General features: G+C 27.1%; 1 protein-coding gene across 1 annotated transcript in view; it reads left to right on the forward strand.

The window, feature by feature from the left end:
• Positions 1-23419, forward strand: part of LOC107439333 (TOM1-like protein 2) — a 30354-nt gene that overhangs the window by 3644 nt on the left and 3291 nt on the right. Inside the window, exons 2-15 of the mRNA XM_016051891.5 lie at positions 208-292; positions 1488-1572; positions 2651-2797; positions 4597-4731; positions 6707-6760; positions 8425-8577; positions 10253-10331; positions 11446-11558; positions 12452-12536; positions 14832-14925; positions 15250-15307; positions 17439-17489; positions 19782-19821; positions 21451-21571. Coding sequence (XP_015907377.1) covers positions 208-292; positions 1488-1572; positions 2651-2797; positions 4597-4731; positions 6707-6760; positions 8425-8577; positions 10253-10331; positions 11446-11558; positions 12452-12536; positions 14832-14925; positions 15250-15307; positions 17439-17489; positions 19782-19821; positions 21451-21571 — 1300 coding nt within the window. The remainder of the gene's footprint in view (positions 1-207; positions 293-1487; positions 1573-2650; positions 2798-4596; positions 4732-6706; positions 6761-8424; positions 8578-10252; positions 10332-11445; positions 11559-12451; positions 12537-14831; positions 14926-15249; positions 15308-17438; positions 17490-19781; positions 19822-21450; positions 21572-23419) is intronic.

A 23419-nucleotide genomic window follows, 5' to 3' on the forward strand; every position in this document is an offset into this window, starting at 1 on the left:
TTATGTAATTTAAGAAGTTCATTGTATTAAAAGAGGTATATACACATTTTGGAACAGAGCCTTGCGAAATTTAATATTGTCACTATCCTGTTGTAGAACATAAACAATAATATAATAAAAATTTAATTTAAATAATCTTTATTTTTATAATCATTTAAGTGATAACTCTAATAGCTCTCAATATAAATCCTATTTGTTTGTTTTTAGAGCAAGCCACTGATGCCTCACTTGCTTCAGAAAATTGGGCACTAAATATGGAAATATGTGATATCATCAATGAGACTGATGAAGGGTGAGTATTATTTCATTTATAACTTGTATAAAGTTTATTTCTTTTACATTGAGGTTAGTACCTTTTAAAATTTTATTGAAATTATATTTTTATATATAGTCATTTTAGATCCATACCTTCATAAGTTATGGTCTTTGAATTTATCTATCATAACTAATTTCACATTATGTAATAAAAAACTTACTTTTTTAAAATCATATTAGAAATAATTACAAAAAAAAATAAAGTTAAAAGAAATTAATCTTAAGTGTTAGTGCATTTCATGTTTTTCTTACTTATTTCAAATTTTTTTTATCAGTCTGAAGTAGACTTCTTACTTTTGCCAGTTCCGCAAAGTCAGGATGTTACTATAATGCAGAGTTGTATTTGGATTGTGACTAATTTTAACCATTCAATGCTAGATCAATTTCAACCATTGAAATTCACTATATAATTTATTGGATAGTATACAAATTTGATCTGCATTTAGTCTTTAGGAATTTAAAAATTAGGTATGTAAAGAATATTTGACCACTATTCTGTATTCAGCCTTTTTGCCGAATATTTGACCAAATATTCGGCTGAGTATTAATCGGATAAGTATTTTTGACAACATTTTTCGGGGGGGGAGTCAACTTGAATAGATTTAACTAAGGATAATCTATAAGCTTTAACATATATTTGTTAAGGTCTAAAATTTGTTAATTTATGTTATGTGAGACAAATTGAGAAGAGAAAGTTGACGAATTGTAACTAGATTACTTAACACTGAACTATGAGTTTTGTAATGCTCTTATATTTAGATAAGTCAATTTCGTCTATTTTTCAACACTTTAAGTTTTAAAAATTGAGAATTGTTTTAAAATGTTATTTTCTTATTTTTGCTCGTGTTTCTGTTTTAACTATAGCAAAGCATTTTAACAGAGCATCTATAATAGACTTTATTCTTTTATTGTCACTTTTTTCTTGTATGGTAAGGCAGATAATTAGTAACAGAGAAAACTGTGATTTTCAATGGAGTTATATTTTAGAACTAAGAACAATTTTTTATTCTGTTTTTTTTTTTTAAAAAATTATCTTTCCTATCTATCAGTGTTTTTACTATGACAGCATTTTTTAAAGAGTGTTTCTAAGAAATTTAATTCTTTTATGAACTTTTCTTTTTATATTTTTTCTTCAAAAATTTATGGAAATATATTTTTATTTCATTTATTAGGCCTAAAGATGCATTGAGAGCTATACGAAAACGACTATTGCAAAATGCTGGCAAAAACTACACAGTAGTGATGTATACACTTACAGTAAGTGTTTAAAAATATGGTTGTTACATGTATTCTTTCCGCCAAATCTGCATCATATTCTGAGTTAATGTTTGGCGTGATAAAATAGAAAGAAAAATAACAGTATTTTCTTCCCAAAAAATTAATCTATGCCTTATTATCTTTCAATCATTTTGTAATAGTAAATATCATTTTTACTCAATATTTATGCACGGCCTATTTTATTACCATATTTTTAGGTGTACAAATTGACTTTTTGGACCCCTAAATTGCAATGAAATTTGGGGGAGGGGTCTTACACATTAGTAAAACTTTTGGTTTCTAAGATTTTTATCCAAAAAGTAAACCCAATCTATAGGTTATACACAAATATAATAAAGTAATATAACATAATCAACCTTTTTAGATAAACTTTTCAAAACTTTTTTTTTAAGAATTTTATTTTACCTGTATAACTTCATCTTTCTTTCCTAGTCTTGAGTACCACAAAATATTATTTTAGTTACCAACCAACGGATTGTAAATAGCAAATTTCTTATAAAAGAATTCGTTATTGTGTTTTCGTCATAATTTTTCCATGCGCCCAGAAAGATTTGGCATGAAGTGTCAATCTTTTGAAATTGCGTTAAATATGAATCTGAAGAATTCGTCAGAATAGAAAAGATCAGGGCATCAAAAGATGAGACATCATTATTTGAGTGTGAAAGAGCAAAACTTAATGGGCATTCTTAGGGATACATACCTATTATTCACTCTTTTGTATTGAGATATTTTGCTTTGGCTATATTTATACAATATTAGAAAGCATTCTAATTGGAGGTATAATTATGTGATGAGATTGTATTTTTTCGTTATTTAAGTTTTTGGCTTTTTAATTTTTTTTAAAAAATTTAAAAAAAGGAATTATTTTCTTTTTAAAAAAAAAATTTTTTTTTTTGTATTTTTATCTTATTTTACAGGTTCTATGTACTTGCAGATTATGTGTAGTTAATAAAACATTTTTTTCCTTCTTAATTTTCATTATTAATTTCTCTTTTCTCTACTTTTTTTTTTTTTGCCTCCTTATTTTGTGATATATATATGTATGTATATTTTTTAGGTACTAGAAACTTGTGTTAAAAATTGTGGAAAAAGATTTCAACTGCAAGCTACTCAGAAAGATTTTATTCAAGATTTGGTTAAATTAATTGGACCAAAGAATGATCCTCCTACAGCTGTGCAAGAAAAAGTTCTTAGTCTGATACAGGTTTTACCATTAAAATACCTTTTATTTCATTCACTATTTATGTGCTAATAATTTATGTTTACATCATAATAAATTCTTTGTAGTTTTTTTCAATACTGCGGCTGTCACTACTTTATCTGCATCTCTCTTTAAATTTAACTTTGATTTTTTTTTCTGTCCTCCAATACAAATCATTCAATTTCAGAGATATACAGGAAAAGAAGTGTTTGAGGGCCTTTGGCAAACTCCATAATTAGATGCTCATAAAAAATTAGCATATTCCCGACTTGGGAAAAAAATCAATTAAAAAAAAAAGTAGCATTTAAGGCAAAATTATAAATCTATATTTTGAGTTTCTCTTTTTATAACATAAAGGAAAGTTATACTGAGGTTAAAATGTTTATTAATTCTGATATGTTTTGTTTTTAATAAGGTAGCAAAGTTTTAAGGATTGTTTTTATAAATAATAAATTATATAGTGACAGTGGTATTAAACACTCGAACAACCAGCTTTTTTAACTACCTAGAGCTTGCAGTCATTTTGACATCAATAAGAAAACAAAAATAAATATTTGATTTTTTTTAAATTCAATTATCAATATAAGAAGTTAAAAAAAGTCATTTACTAACTTTATCACTTTGCTGTAGGTATTTTTATTATCTAAAATATTTTTTTTTGTCTTCATGAAAAATAATAGAAATGAAAATTTCTTAACATTTTCCACAAATAAGTTTTAGGTATACCAATATAAATTTAAAAAATATCTATACCCATCTGCATCTTCAGTGTTATACGTAATTAGGGAAATGTCAACATAGTTTATAATTCTTATAATCTCCCTAAAATTGTAAATAAATTGAAATTATTATAGTATTTTTCAAAGAAAGAACCTGCATGCCCTGCTGACTTTTCTGAAATTACAACTAATAAATGATGCCAATACTCTTTCGATTGAAATGAAACATAATTATTCAACATAATAGTTACTGTGAATTCAAGAGCAGCTACAATCTTGGCCACCTTTGTGTTGTCCATGGCCTAAAAGCTACTATACTTTTCTTACCCTATTCCTTATAAATTATTTACATAAAATTAAACATATTTTATATAAGATAAAATAACAAAAATTTCATCAAATTTTTCAAAAGTTACTTATTGCAAATCCCAAAATTAAATTAAGGTCATTGACTGTTCTGAAACGGTCTACTTTCATTATTCAAATGAAAAAATTCTAAATCAAATTTAAAGTATACTGTACTTATTACGATATTTCAATTATGTTAATTGTACCAAAAGTTATGTGGGCTTGAATTTGGATTAAAACGTGTGTGAGATTATAGTGAAATAAATCGGAACTTATCAATAATGTACCATATTTTTAGGAATGTACCATATTATGGATATGAATTTAATGTACCATATTATGGAACTAGCTGGTTTAAGTTCATTTTTTTATTTATTTCATAGTATGAACTTGTTTGTTTCAATCAAGTTCATCTTTATGTAAAAAGTTTTCCAGGTACTTTGAAAATATTCTGCTTTAACCTTTTGCTTACAGTTCTTAGCCTGAGATAATGCCTGTTACTTTGGTCTATCAGTTGTACCAGCTGTAAATAAAAAGTTAAAGAAATAAGTTATTATAATAATAAGAATGATTTTGTTATAAATTGTTTTGTCATACCTTGGAGATTATTTCTCCTTTTAAGATACTGTTATAAGTATATATATTTGTAATTTTTACTTTAGATTGTTATTCTTCAGCTGAATATATGCTGAGGTATTTACATATTTTTATATTTTATTGTCTTGTGATTTTCAGAATTGGGCTGAAGTTTTTAAATCAAACCCTGAAATGCAGGGAGTTGTGCAAGTTTTTGTGGATTTGAAACAGAAGGGTATTGAATTCCCTTCTCCTGATTTGGATACTGCTGCTCCAATCCACACACCTGCAAGAGTAAGTATAGAAAAACTTAAAGGTTGAAAACCACTTTTCTTTGTATATTTAGCTAATATAAAAAAAATATGTATATAAATTTCAACTTAAATTGTTTTTGTTCTAATAATCGGATTTTTGCATATTGGACTTAAATCTTTATGGTTTGAATTGTTTCCTTCAAACCATAATGATTTGAGTCGAATCTGCAAAATTGCTAATTAGTTTGTCTGAACTATTAATTAAGTTATTATATCAGGTCTAAAAAGGAAAATGCTTTCATAATATGTACTAATAAAAATTTTCTTGATACTGCATATTCAAAGATCCCTAAAATTGTATAAAACTAGGTGTATGTGTAAACAAGAAATCATTATAATAATTATGCCCGTTTGAAAAGCTTTTCAGCAATTATAAACTACAAACATAATCTCACTCATTAAACAAACCTAATGTCCGGCTATCACATGAACTCTTCTAGACGTCAGACTCACATGCTGGCAGTTACTTTAGGTATGAGAATTTTAACTTTTAATATGAAGGAGGATTAGTTTTTTTTGCTTAAGATTAGGTTGGCACAGCCAATAAAAGGAAATAAGCCTTTAATTAAAGAGTCCAAAAAACAGTGCCGAAAAGAAATTGAACAAATATTTTTGTATTGATAGATGATTTTTCAATTCTTTTATTGTGATATATTATCATGAAATATCATTATATCACAATATAATGCAGACGTTTTCCTGATATATCTAATTTACGTATATAAATATTTTTATTACCTAAGTGAAGTTTATCAATACTCCAGATAAAGTTGTTGTCAATAAATTCTATTATCTGTATTTGCAATATTATTGTTAATAATGGTCGCTATCAGGGCCTGATCTAGAAATAAGGGGCCCCCCGGTCGTTACTTTAAGCCAAATTTACATGTTGTTGAATTAAGTGTTTTTAAATTATTTATAACATTAGTAAATTACAATATATCTTTAAATATGAGCATTTATTTATTTAAATGTTTGTAAACTCAGAATTCTTGTAGACAATTCTTAAGGAAAAATGCAAAAAGAAATTATTTGTAACATTTAGTGGGCCCTAGGCTTAGGCCTGTCAAGCGTTATGATAAATCAGGTACTATGTTATCATATCTGATGATAATGATGAATATGTATCATAATTGATGATACTGATATATTATCATATTCAATATAATATCCACGACAATGTCAATGTTTAATATTTATCATAAAAAATGGCATTCATAATGCGTTGTGAAAGTAAATTTTCAAATGTTGTTATTTTAATATTTAAGAAATATCAATATGTCATGATATTATTATTCAACTAAATAACCTATCTCGGTTGTTTCTTTATTTCTCCATCATTACAAAAAAGTTTACTCTTTCTTCATTACAAACAGACAATTTCAGATCTTCTATCTGGAGATGTTCTTGTGAGGGTCGAATAGTACATCACTCTAAATCAAGGGTTGACAAGTAAATTTAAACAGGAGTCTGTATACTTTTGAAAATGTTTGTTTTGGGAAGGAAAAAAATAATCCCTACTATTTTTTACTCATTGCTATTGGCAGCAAAATATTTTCAAATAATTTGAGTACAAATAACTTTTGGTAGTCCAATTTTTGACTTTCTACAGCTTGCCAGTTGCTGAAAAATAATGAGTATATCTATCTTTCCTTTTTTTTTTTTTTTAGTTGGTTTGATTAATATAGTTAAAAAATTCCTTTTTTTCTCTTTTGTTTTCAAATATTGACTCTCTGTTACATGAATGTAAAATCTTTTATTTTTCAGTGTTTTTAAAATTAAATAAATAAATTAATTTCATGGAATAATAAATTGTAATTTAAATTTTAAGCATGTACATTGAAAGATTTAAAAATTTATTGAGTTGTATTAGTTTGTTTTAATATTAACTTATTCTATGAAAATCATTTTTTAAGCTTGTTAACACAAATTTTATATTTAATTTTTGTTTGTAGACTGTACCAGTGCAACCTCCGGCTCAACATCAAGTTCAAAATACTATACCCCAAGTAAATATATAATGTTTTTTGTAATTGAGTATTGACTTAACTCTTTCGTTACATTTATCCGAAGTCAGTGTAGAAACAGTTTGATAACCAACCCAATCTGCTTTGAATTGCCACTGGCTACTATTCCATTGTCCTATATTGAATTAATACTACTGAAGGTATATTGTGAATGTGCTTAATACATTTTGTAAATCGAAACAAGTTTCCGTGTTTTAAATTTTGTTAAGTAAAGAAGTTAATATAGCAAGAAATCTATCCTGAAGCATCACAAGATGTTGGTGAACAGTTATTATTTTTCGAGGTTTGCAATATTTAATTAAAAATTCTATTTGAACTTTATTTAGTTTGTTCTATAAAGTATTTTTACATCCTTATCAGAATGCTACAGGGAAGTTCAAAAATAATTATATTTTCCTTCTAAGAATATTTTGAATTATCCTAAATTGCATTTTTGTTTGAAATACTTACAAAATATCCAAATATATTGTTATGTAACTCTTAAATAAGAAAATCCGAAACTCGGTTTACTAACATTCAATGTGCACACTTTGTTCAGTGGCGTCGCTTCAGTTATACTTCAGTTCGCTTCAGTTACATATTAAATTCAAGCAGATTAACTGTTTACTCCAACTTGCAAATTTGCTAATATATTTCTTTGTGGAGCAATGTTTCTTAATTGATTAACCCTCAAATATTTTAACAACTGGGCCAGTTATGGGGACTTTGCTCTTTCCTTAACTATTTTGCTATTGAATAAAATGAAGAGTGCTGATTTGCTGCATAATTCAGGATAAAACATGACTTTCTCTGTCAAAAATATCATTTACATGTAGTGCGCCATCAAATGAGCAGGTTATGCTTTATTTAAGTTGTTAATAAATATATTTGTATACATAGATCTCTTGCTCTCGTTTCTTTCTTTTTTTTTGTTTATTTATATACCGTATATTCCGGCGCATAACGCGCCCCCGTAATTTCTAATAACTTTTCTTAAATTTTAAGATATACTCTTCGTATAACGCGCATGAAAATTTGGATTGTACATGTGCAATATCTCGTCTAGTGTCTATAGAAAACCAGAAAGCCTTTTAGTGTGGGACATGTTTAGGTCCCACCTTACAGATAATGCAGAAAAAATTGTTGAAAGAATGTAACACCGATGTGGCAGTTATTACGGGCGGATTGACACCATTAGTTCAGCCATTGGACTTCTGCTTTTAAAGCCAATTTAAAAAAACAGTGGAACACTTGGATGTTGGAGGGTGAGAAAACCTTTACGAAAGGAAGACATATGCGTCATGCAAGTTTGGAAACAGTGTGCGAATGGATATTAAAAGCATGAGATGAAATTAAGCCTGAGATGGTTAGAAAATAATTATGTAATAAAGAAAATCAATAAAGTATATAGGTATGTTATTTCTTTAAAATAAAAGTATTTTTCTATATTAAAATTTTTTTAATCTATAATTTTTTATATTCGGCATATACCGCGCACCCGTAAATTCCAATGTTATTTTTTGCATTAAAAGTGCGTGTTATACGCCGGAATATACAGTATATATATTTGAAATAATATTTTTTTATTTTATTTACTTTTTAGTAGAGTACATGAAATGTTTTGTTCCAAAAACTTATTATTTGCTTAATAATTTGCATTTATTCAGGAGAGTTCCTCTGCATCTTCCCTTGAGCCACATCAAGTGGAGAAATTGAAGAATGAGCTTGAAATTGTTCAGGGCAACATGCGTGTATTTGGGGAAATGCTAACAGAGCTTACTCCTGGAAAGGAACATCAGAGTGATTTGGAACTTCTCCGGGTACTCATCATTAATTCACATATCCAAATAAAAAAAATCTTGTTTAAAAATATACAGTAGGGAACCGATTATCCAGAACGATCGGGACCATCGCTATTCCGGATAACTGATTTTTCCGGTTTTCTGAATCGCTACAAAAAGCCATTTTTTTAATGTTAAACCCAACTAAAAAAAAAAAAAAATATTTGGAAATAATCTTAAAAAGAGGAAAAAACGATGAAGTAATATACTTATGATTATTTCCAAAATGATGGTAAGGTAAACATCTTTAAACAAAGAAAGAAAAATCGTAAAATCTTTTGAGGAAATTTTTTTTTTTTTTTTAAAAATGGCGAGAAAATGTATTGAATTTTGTTCCGGTTTTTTGGTTTTCCGGTTTTCTGATTTCCGGATAACGGGTTCTGTACTGTACTATTTTTTAGATTGAGATTAAATTTTTTTTTAAATGCTCGCAATTTTAGATTTAAAGGAACTTTTTATTAGAAGAAAATTTCAAAATGCTATTATTTTATTAAATTTTATTCATACATATCTTTACCTCTAGTATTTTAACTTATTATAAATGTATACTTACACAGATTATAGTAGTTTAAAAAAGTAAAATGATTATCTTTTCAAGTAATCTAAATCTTATTAAAGTGTAAGAAAATAGATTTTATTCAGATTTCATCTTTTTTGTGCATAATATGTTTTCTTTTTTTTTGTAATTTGACAATAATTTTAAATATACATATGTACACATTGCATTATAACATCTAAGAAGCAACAGCCCAAGTTAAAAACTAATGAATTTCTAATATCATGTTAAAAATGTTGCCACTGTAACATTTGATTTATTAACTGTTATTTATCACTTCTGAATCAGAGTTAATATTTTTCAAACTAAAAAAAGTTAATTAAAAGTACTAATACTTAAAATTTTTAATAACAGTGAAATATACTATATCAAACCTAACAGAAAAACTATACGCCAGTACTATGACGTAGCGTGCCACAATTTGGTGACAAGAGTCATCCTGGCATGTAATGACATGTGTCAATGTAGAGAATGCTCTAAATTTCTTCAAGATGTAAACAATTGTTTGAATGCCAACTTTTCTAACAATCTAGTTTGAAATTTTTGTGTACCATAATTCTATTTGTAAGAATAATTCTTTTATAGTTATTTCAAATACTTCTGCAAAAAAAAAGCTATTACTAAAATTATTAAAATTTTAGTGAATAATAATATATTCTAATAATAATTCTTCATTTTCAGAAACTTACAGGAAAATTATTACAGGATCTGGTGTGACAAATTAGTCTAAATTCAACCAATCAGATTATCAATTTCACAGTGCACATTTAAAAAGTAAAGTTAGAAAAAACAGTGGGTACAATGCTAGAAAACATTCCCAATTTGAAATTAATATTGGTTATTGAAATAATTTATGTAACATTAAATTGTTTGTTTTCACAAAAAAAGAAAAGAAAAAAATATCTCAACTCAGTTGTCTAAAGTGTACAACAATTGAATTTTTACAACTTTTTAACTGAGGCAATGATCTTGAAATTTCACAATATTACTACATTTTATTAAATACTTTATATTATGTGCTTATAATTGAATCTCAACAAAAACAAAATGTTTATTTTGTTTGTATGCACATGGAAATGACTGGGGTATTTTTCTTAGGATCTTTGTAAAACTTGTCAAAACATGCAAGGCAGACTTGTAGAGTTATTGGATAAAGTTGGAAATGAAAAAATTACAGGTATTACATTTTATTTACTATAAGCTTTATGATTTAAAATATATTTTTTAACTTGCTGCTTTATTTTATTTAGCATTTTTTTAAAAAAAAAATATTGATAGTGCTTTTTTTTTTTGGAATAATAATTTTGAGCTTATGAGTACTTTTAATTTAACATATGGATAGGATGCAAATCAATATTATTTGCATAAGAAAAAGGAATTTTAGACTGAAAAAATTAAGTTTAAAAATCTTCAACTAATGCGTACAAATTTATTTTATGCTGTACAGCAGTGGTCACCAACCCCTGCGAATCTAATGGTGCCATGCCGCCGAGGGAACATTAAATTATTTCCATTTTATTTACTGTGGTGTATTTCTGCCGAGTTTGTGCGGCATGATGAAATGGATGAAAGAAGAAATTTATAGGGCTCGCCAGAGCAATAAAGGAGAATGCAATGAAAGCATATTAAGTGGCTAACCGTATTACTAATGCTAGCTAACAGTATTCCTAAGGCTAAAGGCAAATCACTACAAAAATTGATTTTGCTCCACACTGGCCATGCATGACCTTATATGCGAGGCTGCTGTGGAAAAAGATAGCTCATGTACCTTTGTGGGCTAGCACTGTGACTAGGCATATTGAAAAAAATTGCCAATATCATTCAGACACAATTGTTAGAAAGAATCAATACATCAAAGTGGTACAAACTTCAGATTAACGAAGCTTCAGATATCAACAACAAATAGTTAAAACAATATAACAATATAAGTAAGACATGTAAGTGACTACAGAACCGAATATGTATTATAAAGGAAAAAAGTACAGACTAGAGAAAAAGAGCTGATTGATTAACACAACAAACAGGTTGGAGAGCCCCTTTACTTTGAATATATATATATATATATATATATATATATCTAAATATATATATACACACACACATATGTATGTATGTATGTATTGTATTGTATTGTAAAAAATGTACAGAAAAAGCACTTTTTCTTCTTCTTTTGCTTAGCTTTTTATTCAGTTAATTAAAAAAAAAAAAAAGCAATTGTCATAGAAAAATAATTCAGATTTAACCTTGGTTTCACTTATATATACATTTAGCTTTTTGTATCTTTTTTTCAGAGGATTTACTTCTTGTAAATGATGAGCTTAATAATTTATTCATGCGTTATGATAGATTTGAAAAAAAGCGTGCTGCCATGAGCAAAGCTAATTCTCAAGAAGCTCCTTCTAATGTATGTATGCTTGTTTTAAGCATTTCATGCTGTATTTCTTAATGACATTGTTTGATTCTTTTTTTAAATATTTCTTTCTACCAGTATTCCCAAGTATTTTATTATTGCTTACAATAATTTTATATCTGTTTGAAACCTTAAAGAAATTATCTTAATTTAAAATTTATTTCAATTTGAAACAGAGTTGACATTTTCAAATATAAGAATTTTCTTCTTCTTTTAAACAATTGCATTTTTGTAATGTAAAACAATTCTTACTATATTTTAAAAATTAAAGGCCCATCCAATAGAAATATAATGAATAAAACCACATTTAAGGATTTGACGGTCAGATGACTGAGCGGTCAGATTTTTTAAACTTTTTTGCAAACATCAGTAATTTTCTGTGGCTACTCATCTCAAACTATTAAAAAAACTTTTTTTGAGCACAATTTTGACAATTTATGCAGTTATATTTAGATTCAATTAAATAATTCGGCATTTGCCTTGTTATATTTTTGATTTTTTGTAGTGGCCAATGTTATGTGATATTCTTATTGCTAATTTTTTCAATCACTTGTTCTCCCATAGTATCATTAAAAAAACTGTTTCAATTACAATAGTAGAACATTAACTCATTTTGTCAGTGCTAAATTACTGTGCTTAAAGAAATGTTTGATAGATTTGAATGTGAAATTAAGACTAGTATTTTCAAAATTTTTTATTCTTCCAAATATTTATGGAAAAATTTGTAAGTATTAAATAAAACAAAAGAAAAAAATCAACAGAAATTCTGTTTATGTTTACAAAGCTATCAAGTTCTTTTTTTTTTGTATATTTTCCCATGATTTTACTATTTTATTTTATGTAATTACTATCATTAATATTTTGCAATTTATTTTATCAATATTTAGATTTCTATTGAAAATAAACCATTGATTGATTTGGAGGAAAGTGCATCGGCAGTTGCAGCTACTAGTGATCAGCTTAAGGATTTAAGTATGAAATTTGTTATATTTCTGCTATGAAATTTCAATTATGGTCAGCAAATGACTCCTAACAACTTTTGATCTAATGATCTTATTTTCATGCATTGGATTCAGACTTATTAATTTATAAATCAGCTTATAGGGGAGAGAGATGCCAGTGTAGACAGGCTAAAGTGAAAATCTTAAATAACTTCTTTATTTATAGGTCAAATCTTCTCGGTGAGATATCATAAATTGGCAATACTCGTCTACATTTTCATGTGTAGTTGCATAATCACACTGTGAATGCTTAATTAAAAATTTGAAAAGAATGGTTTTAAGGTGCGGAAGTAATTTTTAAATGTTCTCTTTATGCTTTTATGAAAATATTTTCCGAATTTCATCTGAAGTTGATAATGTTATAAGCATTACTTTTATTTTATTATTAACTTTTGCTTTATATAGTTTCAATTAATCAGCATTTCGCTATGTCTTTGTGGGGTTGGTGTGCTATTTAATGTAAACACATGGTGGTGGGGTTAGTGTGTACATACTTTTAGTGGATTTTTTTATATTTTAGGTCAGCAAATTTATATATTTATTATATATTTTATACATATAAATATGTGAATAAATTGAAACTTCTCGACTACACTGACTAAAAACAAGTGAAAGACTTATGAAATAAAAAATGTGATCTGCATTATGTTGGTAGAGTGAAGATAATGATTTTAAATTAAGAAAAGAAAGATGGATGTAGTTCTTCGAATCACAAATCAATTTTTCATTCAATCAATTTTGATTTTCATTTCAATTTTTTGATAAAAAAAAAAGCAATTTCAAAATATTTATCAAATGAATTCAAATATGAAATCGTTCAAAATCTCTTTTTTTAGTATGATGAAATGCTCTGTTACAAATTAGTATTTTAATTAAAACATGTCAATATTCATTCTCTAATAAGACCTAGATTAAAATTAATTTCATTCTGACTTTAGATGTATCTTTGTGAGTTTTAATAAAGGACAATTTAACAAGTTATTCTGATTATCCACACTAGCTTTGTGGAGTAAAGCTAGTGAAGACAAAAAGCCTATTTTTTGAAAAAAAAATTGTTATAGAAATACTAAATAACTTTTTAGGCCATTCATTTACCAGAATGCAATAAAACATCCAAATTTTTGCTAGGTTGACAAGTTAAAAATTATATTTAATAAGGTTATTTGGTAAATTTGTAAAAATTCTGTATAATTGAAAATCTTGTGGTCAGTTGCTAAGTAGTGTCATGGATACTGGTATTGAAGAAAACGTCCTTCCGCTTTCGATTTATGTCTGAATTGTGTTAGTAATTGTGTAAAGTGCTGCCATGTATCCTGAGAGTTCTGATCTAAGTCCTAAATTGCACTTTTATCCTAGCATTGCTCTCTTATGAAACAAAAGACGCTCTTTCCTGACTTAATTTGCAAGGCCAAGAGCTGACGAGCTTTGCTTGTCATTAGAAACAACCTACATAAAACAATTATTTCAAATTATTTTCAAAATGAAATTTTCTTCAGGTAAGCTAATTTTGAAATTACCTGGAAAAATTTATTTTTATTATTACTTTCAGAGATTTAGCCAAAACAAATGAATTAATGAAAATAAAATTGACCTTAATGTGCCTGAACGTAGGTGTTCTCCTAACTCAACTATTGGGACTTTATTGCAACTATTTTACACATGAATCCAATTTAATCAAAGCAAGATATGTTTATTCAGAAGAAGCACATTTTCATGTTTAATTTTATTACTTTAAGTATTGTCTACAAGTTTTAGTTGCCATTGTGTCTGAAAAGTAGCGTATGTTCAATATTTAAGTAAAATCCAATTTGTTTTTTCTTAAAAGACCCTTTAATTCAGACTATTTTCTAAGAAAAAAAGATGTTTCTAAACATTTATTAAAATAAAAGATACATTTAAATATTATTGAGGTATGTTATTAGCTTATATAACCCCATCTATACATTGAATTTGAATGCTATGTGTATGACACATTTATTTATTTCTAAATTATAATACATTAAAAATTATAATTGTCTGCCTATAATTTCATCAAAGTAAAAATTTATTAACTACTTTTCAAACCCTTAATAGTTTATCTATCCCTAGTCTACACTAATTAATTAAATTTTTATCTTTTTAAATCATTTAGACTGCTTCAGAAAATAGGATAATTAGGTCTAAAGTTATTTGTGAGATTTGTTTTTACATTGTTAAAATTATTTTATCGAAAATTATTTAATATATAAGTAGTTTTTAAATTTTTTTTTATCTTGATGTCTTTTAGAGCTCAGTGGAAATGCTCCAGTTGAAGGCGGTGATGGTTTTGATGAATTTGATATGTTAGCCCAATCAAGGAAAACAGAAACTTTACCAAAACTGTAATTTCTTATATTATATTGTATACAATAATTTTATTAAGTGTTTATTTATTTCTGTTTAAATTTACATAAATTATGTTAGTTGTTAGCTTTTAAAATTAAAGCTCCTTAATTTTTTCTTAATTCTGCTATATTTAAACTTTGTAATTATTGCAATCTATAATTTGTCATTATTTATTTACTGAATTAGAATCAAGACTTAACATCATTATAAATTTTGAAAGACATGTGAGTTTAATATAGATGTCTTAATTTAATTTAAAAAAGCTTCACATTTAGTCCTTATTTTTATGATTCTTCATAAGTCTTATTTTCTCTCTTTAGAAACACTTCTTTGAATCAAAACACTTCTTCAGTTACTGAATCATTTCAAGAACAGGAAGTAAGCCCTATTTTCTGAAGTCATTCTAAGCCTTAAAGAAGCTTGCTTTCAATAATTAAATGTTAGCTTAGTTAGTGCATTGATTACTCTCTCTTCTATGGTTTGTAACAGGCATTATAATTCATTATAATTGTTCTCACTTCATTCTACACCAGTTCAATATTGTATTGTTTTTTACTTAAGTAATAATAATGGTGCATTTTGTAATAAAGTTAGGTGATTGAAGATGAGTTTTATAATTGTTAGTAATAGTAGTAGTTAGTTGGAAAAAAAGTTTTTGGGAATTCCTTTCTAATTTTTATTGTAGCTGTGGGGGAATGCTATAGAGAATTCCCTATGGCATGCTTTTTTGAGTCATTCACCACATTATATTCTCATTGAATAATGGTAATATTGAATAATGATATATATTCATTGAATAATGATAATTTTTACACATTCATATTTAAATGGCTATGTGTTTATATATTTATTTTTAAAAATAAAGGGGTTAGGAAAATTTTTATTTATTTTACCTCATACTGCATGTATTTATATACTCAACACTCAATATAACGTCCCTGCAGCCAAAAGAAAAATTATGTAATAATGTGAGTACTCAAAACTACTTTAAATATTTAAGTAATAATGGACTAATTTTGATAGAATCCACTACCAATCCATTAAATACTTCTTTCAAAATTTTTAATAATTCAATTTTTAATTCAATGAAGTCTTCGAATCATATGGCGTTATGCTGTTTACAAGCAACCATTTTCTCTAAATAACATGCTGAAAAAACTGAAAAGTCTAAGTAAAAATAAAATCAGGAAGAATATGAATACTGCATGTTTTATCTCCAAAATTAATTACTATTACATCACTTCTTGAAAAGGGGAAGATAGTTTTTAGACGAGAAAAATATGATTAATCAATCTATTGAAACCTTTGAAAATAAATTTACAGAGGCTACGAATGCATACCCGAGACTCCATCTTCCTGGCAAGGATTCATTATACACCTCTAATTCTCAATGATGAAAGTAATCTATATTTCACTAGTTTTTTGATCATGGATAATGACGAAGACTGCCTAGTATAAAAATGGGAGGTCCTGACACTATTTCTTCATTCATACAAAATTAAGTGTTTCGCCTGTATTGAGTGGTAACATCAAAGGCATAGCTGCCAACTGTTCAGAATTTTTCGGATTTGTACCAAATTTTTAAATCAAATCTGATATTTTTATAAAAAAAATCCGAATTTTTGTACAATTGCAGTATTTTTGCTTCTAAACCAATCCCTTGCTCTGATTGCTGCAATCGCGATTCCTGTGATTATTGTGCAGAAGTAATTTTTAGTAGCTTTTTTATTGCAAAATACTATTCCAATAGCTGTTGCTGATCATTTCACTAAATTGAGTCTTAAACAACTATTATTATTTTTTTAAAAATTCAGAAATATTTGTTTATGATTTAGTTTAATTTTTACCTGTGTTTTATAATTTGGAGAAGAAAAATTATATATTAATAGGTAATGGTTGTTTTCTTAAACTATTATACCGGTATTCCTAATTATAAAATATTAATATTATAAATTTTCCTCAAAAGATAGTGTTTATAATTTTTTTTACTAATTTTCATAAGGTATTTAAATATATGTCTATTAATGTTATTATTTAATAGTTAAATGTTTGTCTTACTCTCGTAATTGGTGCGTATAATTTTGTCGCATATAGTGCTCCTAATTTTTTATTCTTAAGGTTGGCAGCTATGTCAAAGGAAATAATAGCTTAAATGCTTTCCTGGAGACTTTTTACTCATTGATTCATTGTCAATATAAATTTTTTTTTATTTATGAAGCTCAAAAATTTTTAACACTGTTTTTTGGGGGGGATTTAAAAAATGTCTTTTGTAGTAATTAAATTATTAGATCAGATGCATGCAGTTTGATTTTGAATCTTTAGTTTAATTTCAGACATTTGATGGGTGTAAAAACAAGTATGACTTTAACTCTTTTATGTTCTACCTTATTAAAATCAACAGATAAAAAACTGAATGTCTTTTATATTAAATTTTTGTATTGAAAATTGTTGATAGTATGTGTATTAAAATTATGTATTAATCTATGTTTTTTTTTATCATGCTTTAAAGTTTACACGAGAGCAAGAATTTAAGGAAATGGAGAGGTGGCTAGAAGAGCAGGTAATTTATTTATTTTTTTGTTTCAAGATATGACATTACAAAACGTTCACCTTCGCGAGATAAATTGTTCCCATTTTTTTCATTCTTTAACAAACTGAGCTGCGGTGGATCAGGAGATAGAACATTAGCCTCCCACTTCGGTAACAGAGGTTCGAATCACAGTAATGACTGGTTGATTCAAATTCTGCTCTCCACTTGCACCAACCACAGTGCTGACATCCTCAGGGGAAGATGAATCAGCAGTTTGAGTCCCCTCGTGGTATAGAGCAAAATAAATGGTCACTCTGGGCCGCAGTGCCATTATATATAACAAATAGCGATTAAAATGTTGTCTCAAAATCTGCACTTTTCTTGTCAAAAATGCATTTTATTGTTTTTTTAATAAATATGGAATTATGAATATTTTATGATATTCTTAATATTACTTTGTCATGTTTGTTTCTTAAAACGTTTCTTCATTTTGTCAATGAATCTTGTAATTTTTTTAATATTTTGAGAAATGCTTCAATTGATACGGCTTACATTATAAATATCAACTGTTTTTTTGTTTTTGTAATTCTATAAATTTTTAATTTTTGAAAAAGTGACCACACTCTATAAGTGGAAACTTTAAAAATGCTGCCAATAGCTTCTGGTCAGTAGCAAAATTTCGTAGTTTTGCAAGATACCTTACCTTTGCACTAACTGTGAAAGGTTTACCTGGTTTTTTTTTCTCTATAGATATGTGTTAGTTACATCAAAATTGCTCCATGGAAAGCTAGTTTGCACCAGTGCTTGCCCCAGAAATTCTCTTGTCTTCTGGGTTAGGTTTAAAGTTACAACGCTTTGAAGTTGAACATTGATAATCCTAAACACAAAAAAATGAGCAGGTTATAAAATAAGCAGAGGAAGAAATGAAAAAAATTAGGACACTGGTTCTAAGGAAGAGTAACTAAAATTATTACTAGTCAGTACGCATTTATTACTGGTTTGTTTACATGTTTTGATTATACGCAAAGATACTTGACTTATACTTCTTAAGCAAAGTTTAAAAAGTAACTTTAAATAAATTTAAAAAAATTAATCGAGTGTTCTCATCTATGATAAAATATGCTGCTTAAGGCAAATATTTTTAAATATAATTTTAAAAATTATTTAGCCCTTTGACGGTTAGAGAAATGAGCAGTTTTCACTTACTTAATTCGTGCAGTGTGACGAGTAAACAGTATTCAAAAGTGGCAGCTGTTTTCCCCCGCCATTCTTCTGAAAATGTCACCCTTCTCCGGCAATGCAGTAGATAGCTTGCCTCACGTGTTTTAAAAATTTCTTACAGTATTTGTAGTACATAAATAACAGTTTTTACGCACTTTGAAATAATTAATAAATGATAATTATTAAATAATAAATTGTAAATGATTATAATCAATTATATAAATAATAATAGTTAATTAGAAATATAAAGCAAATATTAAATTGAAAGGACTAAGTAAATACAACTGATGTAAAACTTTATGAAGCATTTAAATACAATAATTACCTAAATACTGTGAACGAAGTCTTCATCAGACTCAAAACTTAATAAATTTTCTGTATCATAATCATCATCATAATTATCTAACTTTCGCTTTTGAGTCATTTTATTTTACAAACACCCTAAAAAACGCTCCAAAATACGCATAAAAAGAACAAAATAAAAAAAAAAAAATTCTCCCCTCATTATGAAAAGAAATTCATGGAACCCATACTGCCATCTGTAGACAGTAAAACTAACTAACTTTTACAAGTAGGATTCGTTTGTAACATAATCAATGCAGAATAATAATGGCGAACGAGCTCGGCTCGTCAGCACGTTTTTGGGGAAAATTTCACTAGGCGAGTAGTGCTCATTTCTAACCAATTCGGTCTAAATCTTGCTCCCGAGTGGAACTCTTTTGCGCTTAGTATGAAGCGCGATTCGATTGCGAGCTGGACCTGTTCATAACCATCAAAGGGTTAATTTTATTATAACCTTTTTTGTGTACAATATAGTCCATTTTGAATTTTCATTTGTTCAAAGTAATTTGTAAGATGAAAAAGACTCACTATTCTAAGCATAAGAGATATTTTTTATACTCACATTTTGAAGAATAATAACAGTGATAGACTGTGCTTCTCATTGAGTGCATAAATCAGTTAATTTTTATTTAAGTTTTAGAAAATAAAGTGTTTTAAATTATTTTATTATTTACATTAATGTTATTTTTATTTGTTTGCTACTTATGTTTTAGTTGGTTTTTCGCATGCTACATTATTTATTTGTTTCTTTGTTTTTAGCCTGAAAATGCTCCTTCAATTGAACCCGGTGCAAATTCAGGTATCATTCTTATTTTTAGATCAATATAATACTAAATGTACTTATTTAAATTTAAAATAATATTTATAATATTTGTTGCAAAATACTTGATCTTTTCTCTCTCCTTTTTACGTGCTTTACAAGCTTATTTATAAGTTGTAATTTTTACCTATGAAATGATTTTTTTTTACATATTAAATTATTTATACATAATGTATGTATAGCTTGTTGAACCCTAACCTTCTAGTCATTTCATAAGCTTCATATAAAATGGCAGCTTATGAGACCTCAACAGGCTGTTTTGCAAGTTACATGAATTATAAACGAATGTTTTTAAAAACACTTCTAAATGATTCTCAAATAATTTTTTTCACACTTCCTCAACATCTGGAACAGCAAATAAAAAGATTTCTTACTATTTATAAGCATAGCTTTCAAATTATTGCAAGCATTCTATGAATGTTTAACAACTTAAAAATTTTCTGGCACTTTCTTAGTCAATCAGAAAAGCATGAATATCATAAAAGTTAACAAACCTAACAAGCATCTTCAGCACAGGACAAGAGTTTAAAGTTTTAATTTGTAACAGTAAAATTTTACTTTTTTTGTGAAAACATTTGTTCCATAATAGTAAAGAGAATATAAATAATGTAATATCTATCATATTTTTTAAAATTTATCATTAACTTTTTTTATTACATTTCAACAAAAATTGTCAAATTTAAGAACTGGAACAAACTTGATCCATAAAAAAAAAAATCTATATTCTTTGACAACATATACAGCTTTAAAACATTGCATAGTCCTTGATAAACTATTTGAGGTACTAGAATAGGAAAGATCCAGACATCATTTTATAGGAAAGTGTGCTGAAAAAGAATTAATACAAACAAAAAGGGTTTCCATTTTTTCCCTCTACAAAATTGATTTTCATAAATATATTAATACATTTACAACCATGTTACTTAGTTACACAAGAAGAATAAGTGCAAAATTAAACGATGTATTTAAGTATAATAGCTAATAAAAAATATTCTTATTAATATGTTTTTGCTAGAAGTGTTCCGAAAAATGAGTATATAATGAAGCATTTGGTAGCTAAAAGCAGACAAGATATTAAAATATTTCACAGTATTATATAGATTTTATTAGATCTCTGTAAAATAATATTTCCATGCATTTTGCTCTTAATTACTTATAAATATAAACAGGGGTAGACTTCATAGAAGATCAAATGATAAATTCAAAAGTGTGAAATGTTTAATACCTATTGTTTTAGATCTACCTAATATAATTTTTAGCTACTTCTCTTGTAGTTATTTAAGTCTTTAATTCGGTAATATACTTTTCAGTTGAGAATGTTTTTTAAAAGTTGTTTCCTGGGATGTAAAATAAATCTTGGAGATGTTTTATGAAATTCGATTGAGTTTTACAGCAACTAGGCTCTAAACAAATAGGTTTTTTTAATAATCGCATAATATATTATTTTAATATAACCGTGACACAAAGAATTTTTTTAATTATAAATACAAGATTATGTAAAATTATCCAACTTTGACATGGAACAGCAGATGTAAGTTTTAAGTTTTGCTGCTTGTTCATATGGGGACAGAAAAAAAAACTAACACATTTTTTATATTATTCATGCAGAAGAATTTGATCGTTTTCTTGCCACAAGAGCTGCTGCTGCCGAAAGATTACCAACCATTAATCCATCTGCTGCTGCATTAAATACGGAGACACAAGATGCTAAACCAGCACTTTTTAAGAGGTATTGAAAGGTTTTAAATGAATAATTTTCTATTTATTAATTAATCTTGAGAAAATGAAAACATTTAATTTTAATGTAATTAGTTTTGTTTCCAGTATTTCTTATGAATTGTTGTTATTTGTAGTTATACAAAACTGATTTGTTCTGTTCATTTTACTTAGAAATAATTTTAAGTTAAGAAGAATGTGATGTTAGGAAATATTTGTTAAATTCTTGCTGTGTAGTGAGCAGAAGTGAGCGTTCAAAACTACACCATAAAGTAGGGTTGATTGTCTTTTGAGTTTTTTATATCCTTCCATGTCTAAAACTAAGAATAGGGCTTGTGATTTTTCTATGAATCAAAAGCTTATGCTTAGAGGAAATTTTCCCGGAGTTGCTCAATCCAAAATGTGAATTTTGAAACTTTTTCTAAATTTCATTTACGAGACGTTTACAGGCATGCGATTTTTCGACCATTTGGCGATACTTCAACGATTTAATTAGTTTGGTTTAGCTAGTTTTTGCCATCTTGAATATTTGGAACTGCAATGAGATGCTCTAATATCGCGGTTCTAATTCGCGAAATTTTAATATCAAACATCGATTTTCTTTTAATTCCCTGATTTTAAAGTTATACCTTGAGATTCTTATTCAGGCAATCAAAAAACCATGCATTGCAATTTGTATATTGTAAAATCTATTATCGTAAATAATATTTGTGCAATTTTAAAATCTAATGTCTCAATTCTTGTAAGAACTAAGTTTCTTCTTAAATTAGTTTATAGTTACAATAAACATATCTTCATGGATAGGTATTTTTCATTGGTAAGTAATTTAATTATAAATCTTAGTTCAAAACATTATGTTGAATATGAAACATGTATGGTATGTAAATCAGTATCAATTTTTTGTACATAAAATGTTTGTCATAATCACCCCTGATAAGATTACGAAAATGCTGGAATTGCTGTAAATTGACTATGATGTTTTGATTAATAGCTGAGGTTAGTTCTCTAAGCTTACATCGATTACAGTTAGGATTGCGTATATGCAATCTAACCCAGTTATCCGGATCTGTTGGCATAAGTTCAGCAAGGTTGTGAGAATCGTATGATATGTAAATCAGTATAAATTTTTTGCACATAAAATTTTTGTCATAATCACCCCTGATAAGATTACAAAAATGCTGGAATTGCTGTAAATTGACTGTGATGTTTTGATTAATATCTGAAGTTAGTTTCGTAATAATTAAACTTTATAAAACAGCTGTAACAATGTTTTTAGGTAACTTCCCTTCACTCTTATATAAAACTTCTGGCTATTACGAAAATGCATATTTTAGCATATTTCAAATTGTGTGTTTAAAAAATAATTTAACTTATTTTTCAATATAGTATAATATTTTCTACAAAATTGTTTTGGTACAGGTAATATCTTGAAGATCACATAAAAATTATTATCTGTATATACTCTATACAGTTCCTATTGAAATAATTTATTGGGATAGGGCAAAGATTTTTTTATTGCATTCTGCCTCGCAGTTTTAAATTTTTTTTAAAAAATCTTTGCACCTATATCCCTTAATATTTTTGAATCTGGGAATTAAACAGAATTGATTAAATCTTGCGGCTGTAGTCATTCCATTGCGACTATTGTGCACATTTGTTTTCCACAATATTGACCATACAGGATAAGAGTAATAAAGCAAATGAAATTGGAGACCTAGTAAATACAAAAGGATTGCACACAGGGTTGACTTGATTCAAATCATGATTAAAATCGCAGTTGAAATCATTTGATTTTTTAAAATTGATTTAAACAACTCTGATTTTTTCTAAGAAAATCATCAATTTAAGCCAATAGATTTTT

The sequence above is a fragment of the Parasteatoda tepidariorum genome, chromosome 7 (assembly GCF_982258835.1).
Source record: "Parasteatoda tepidariorum strain Cologne lab strain chromosome 7, Ptep-v5.0, whole genome shotgun sequence".
NCBI classification, from domain to species: Eukaryota; Metazoa; Arthropoda; class Arachnida; order Araneae; family Theridiidae; genus Parasteatoda; species Parasteatoda tepidariorum.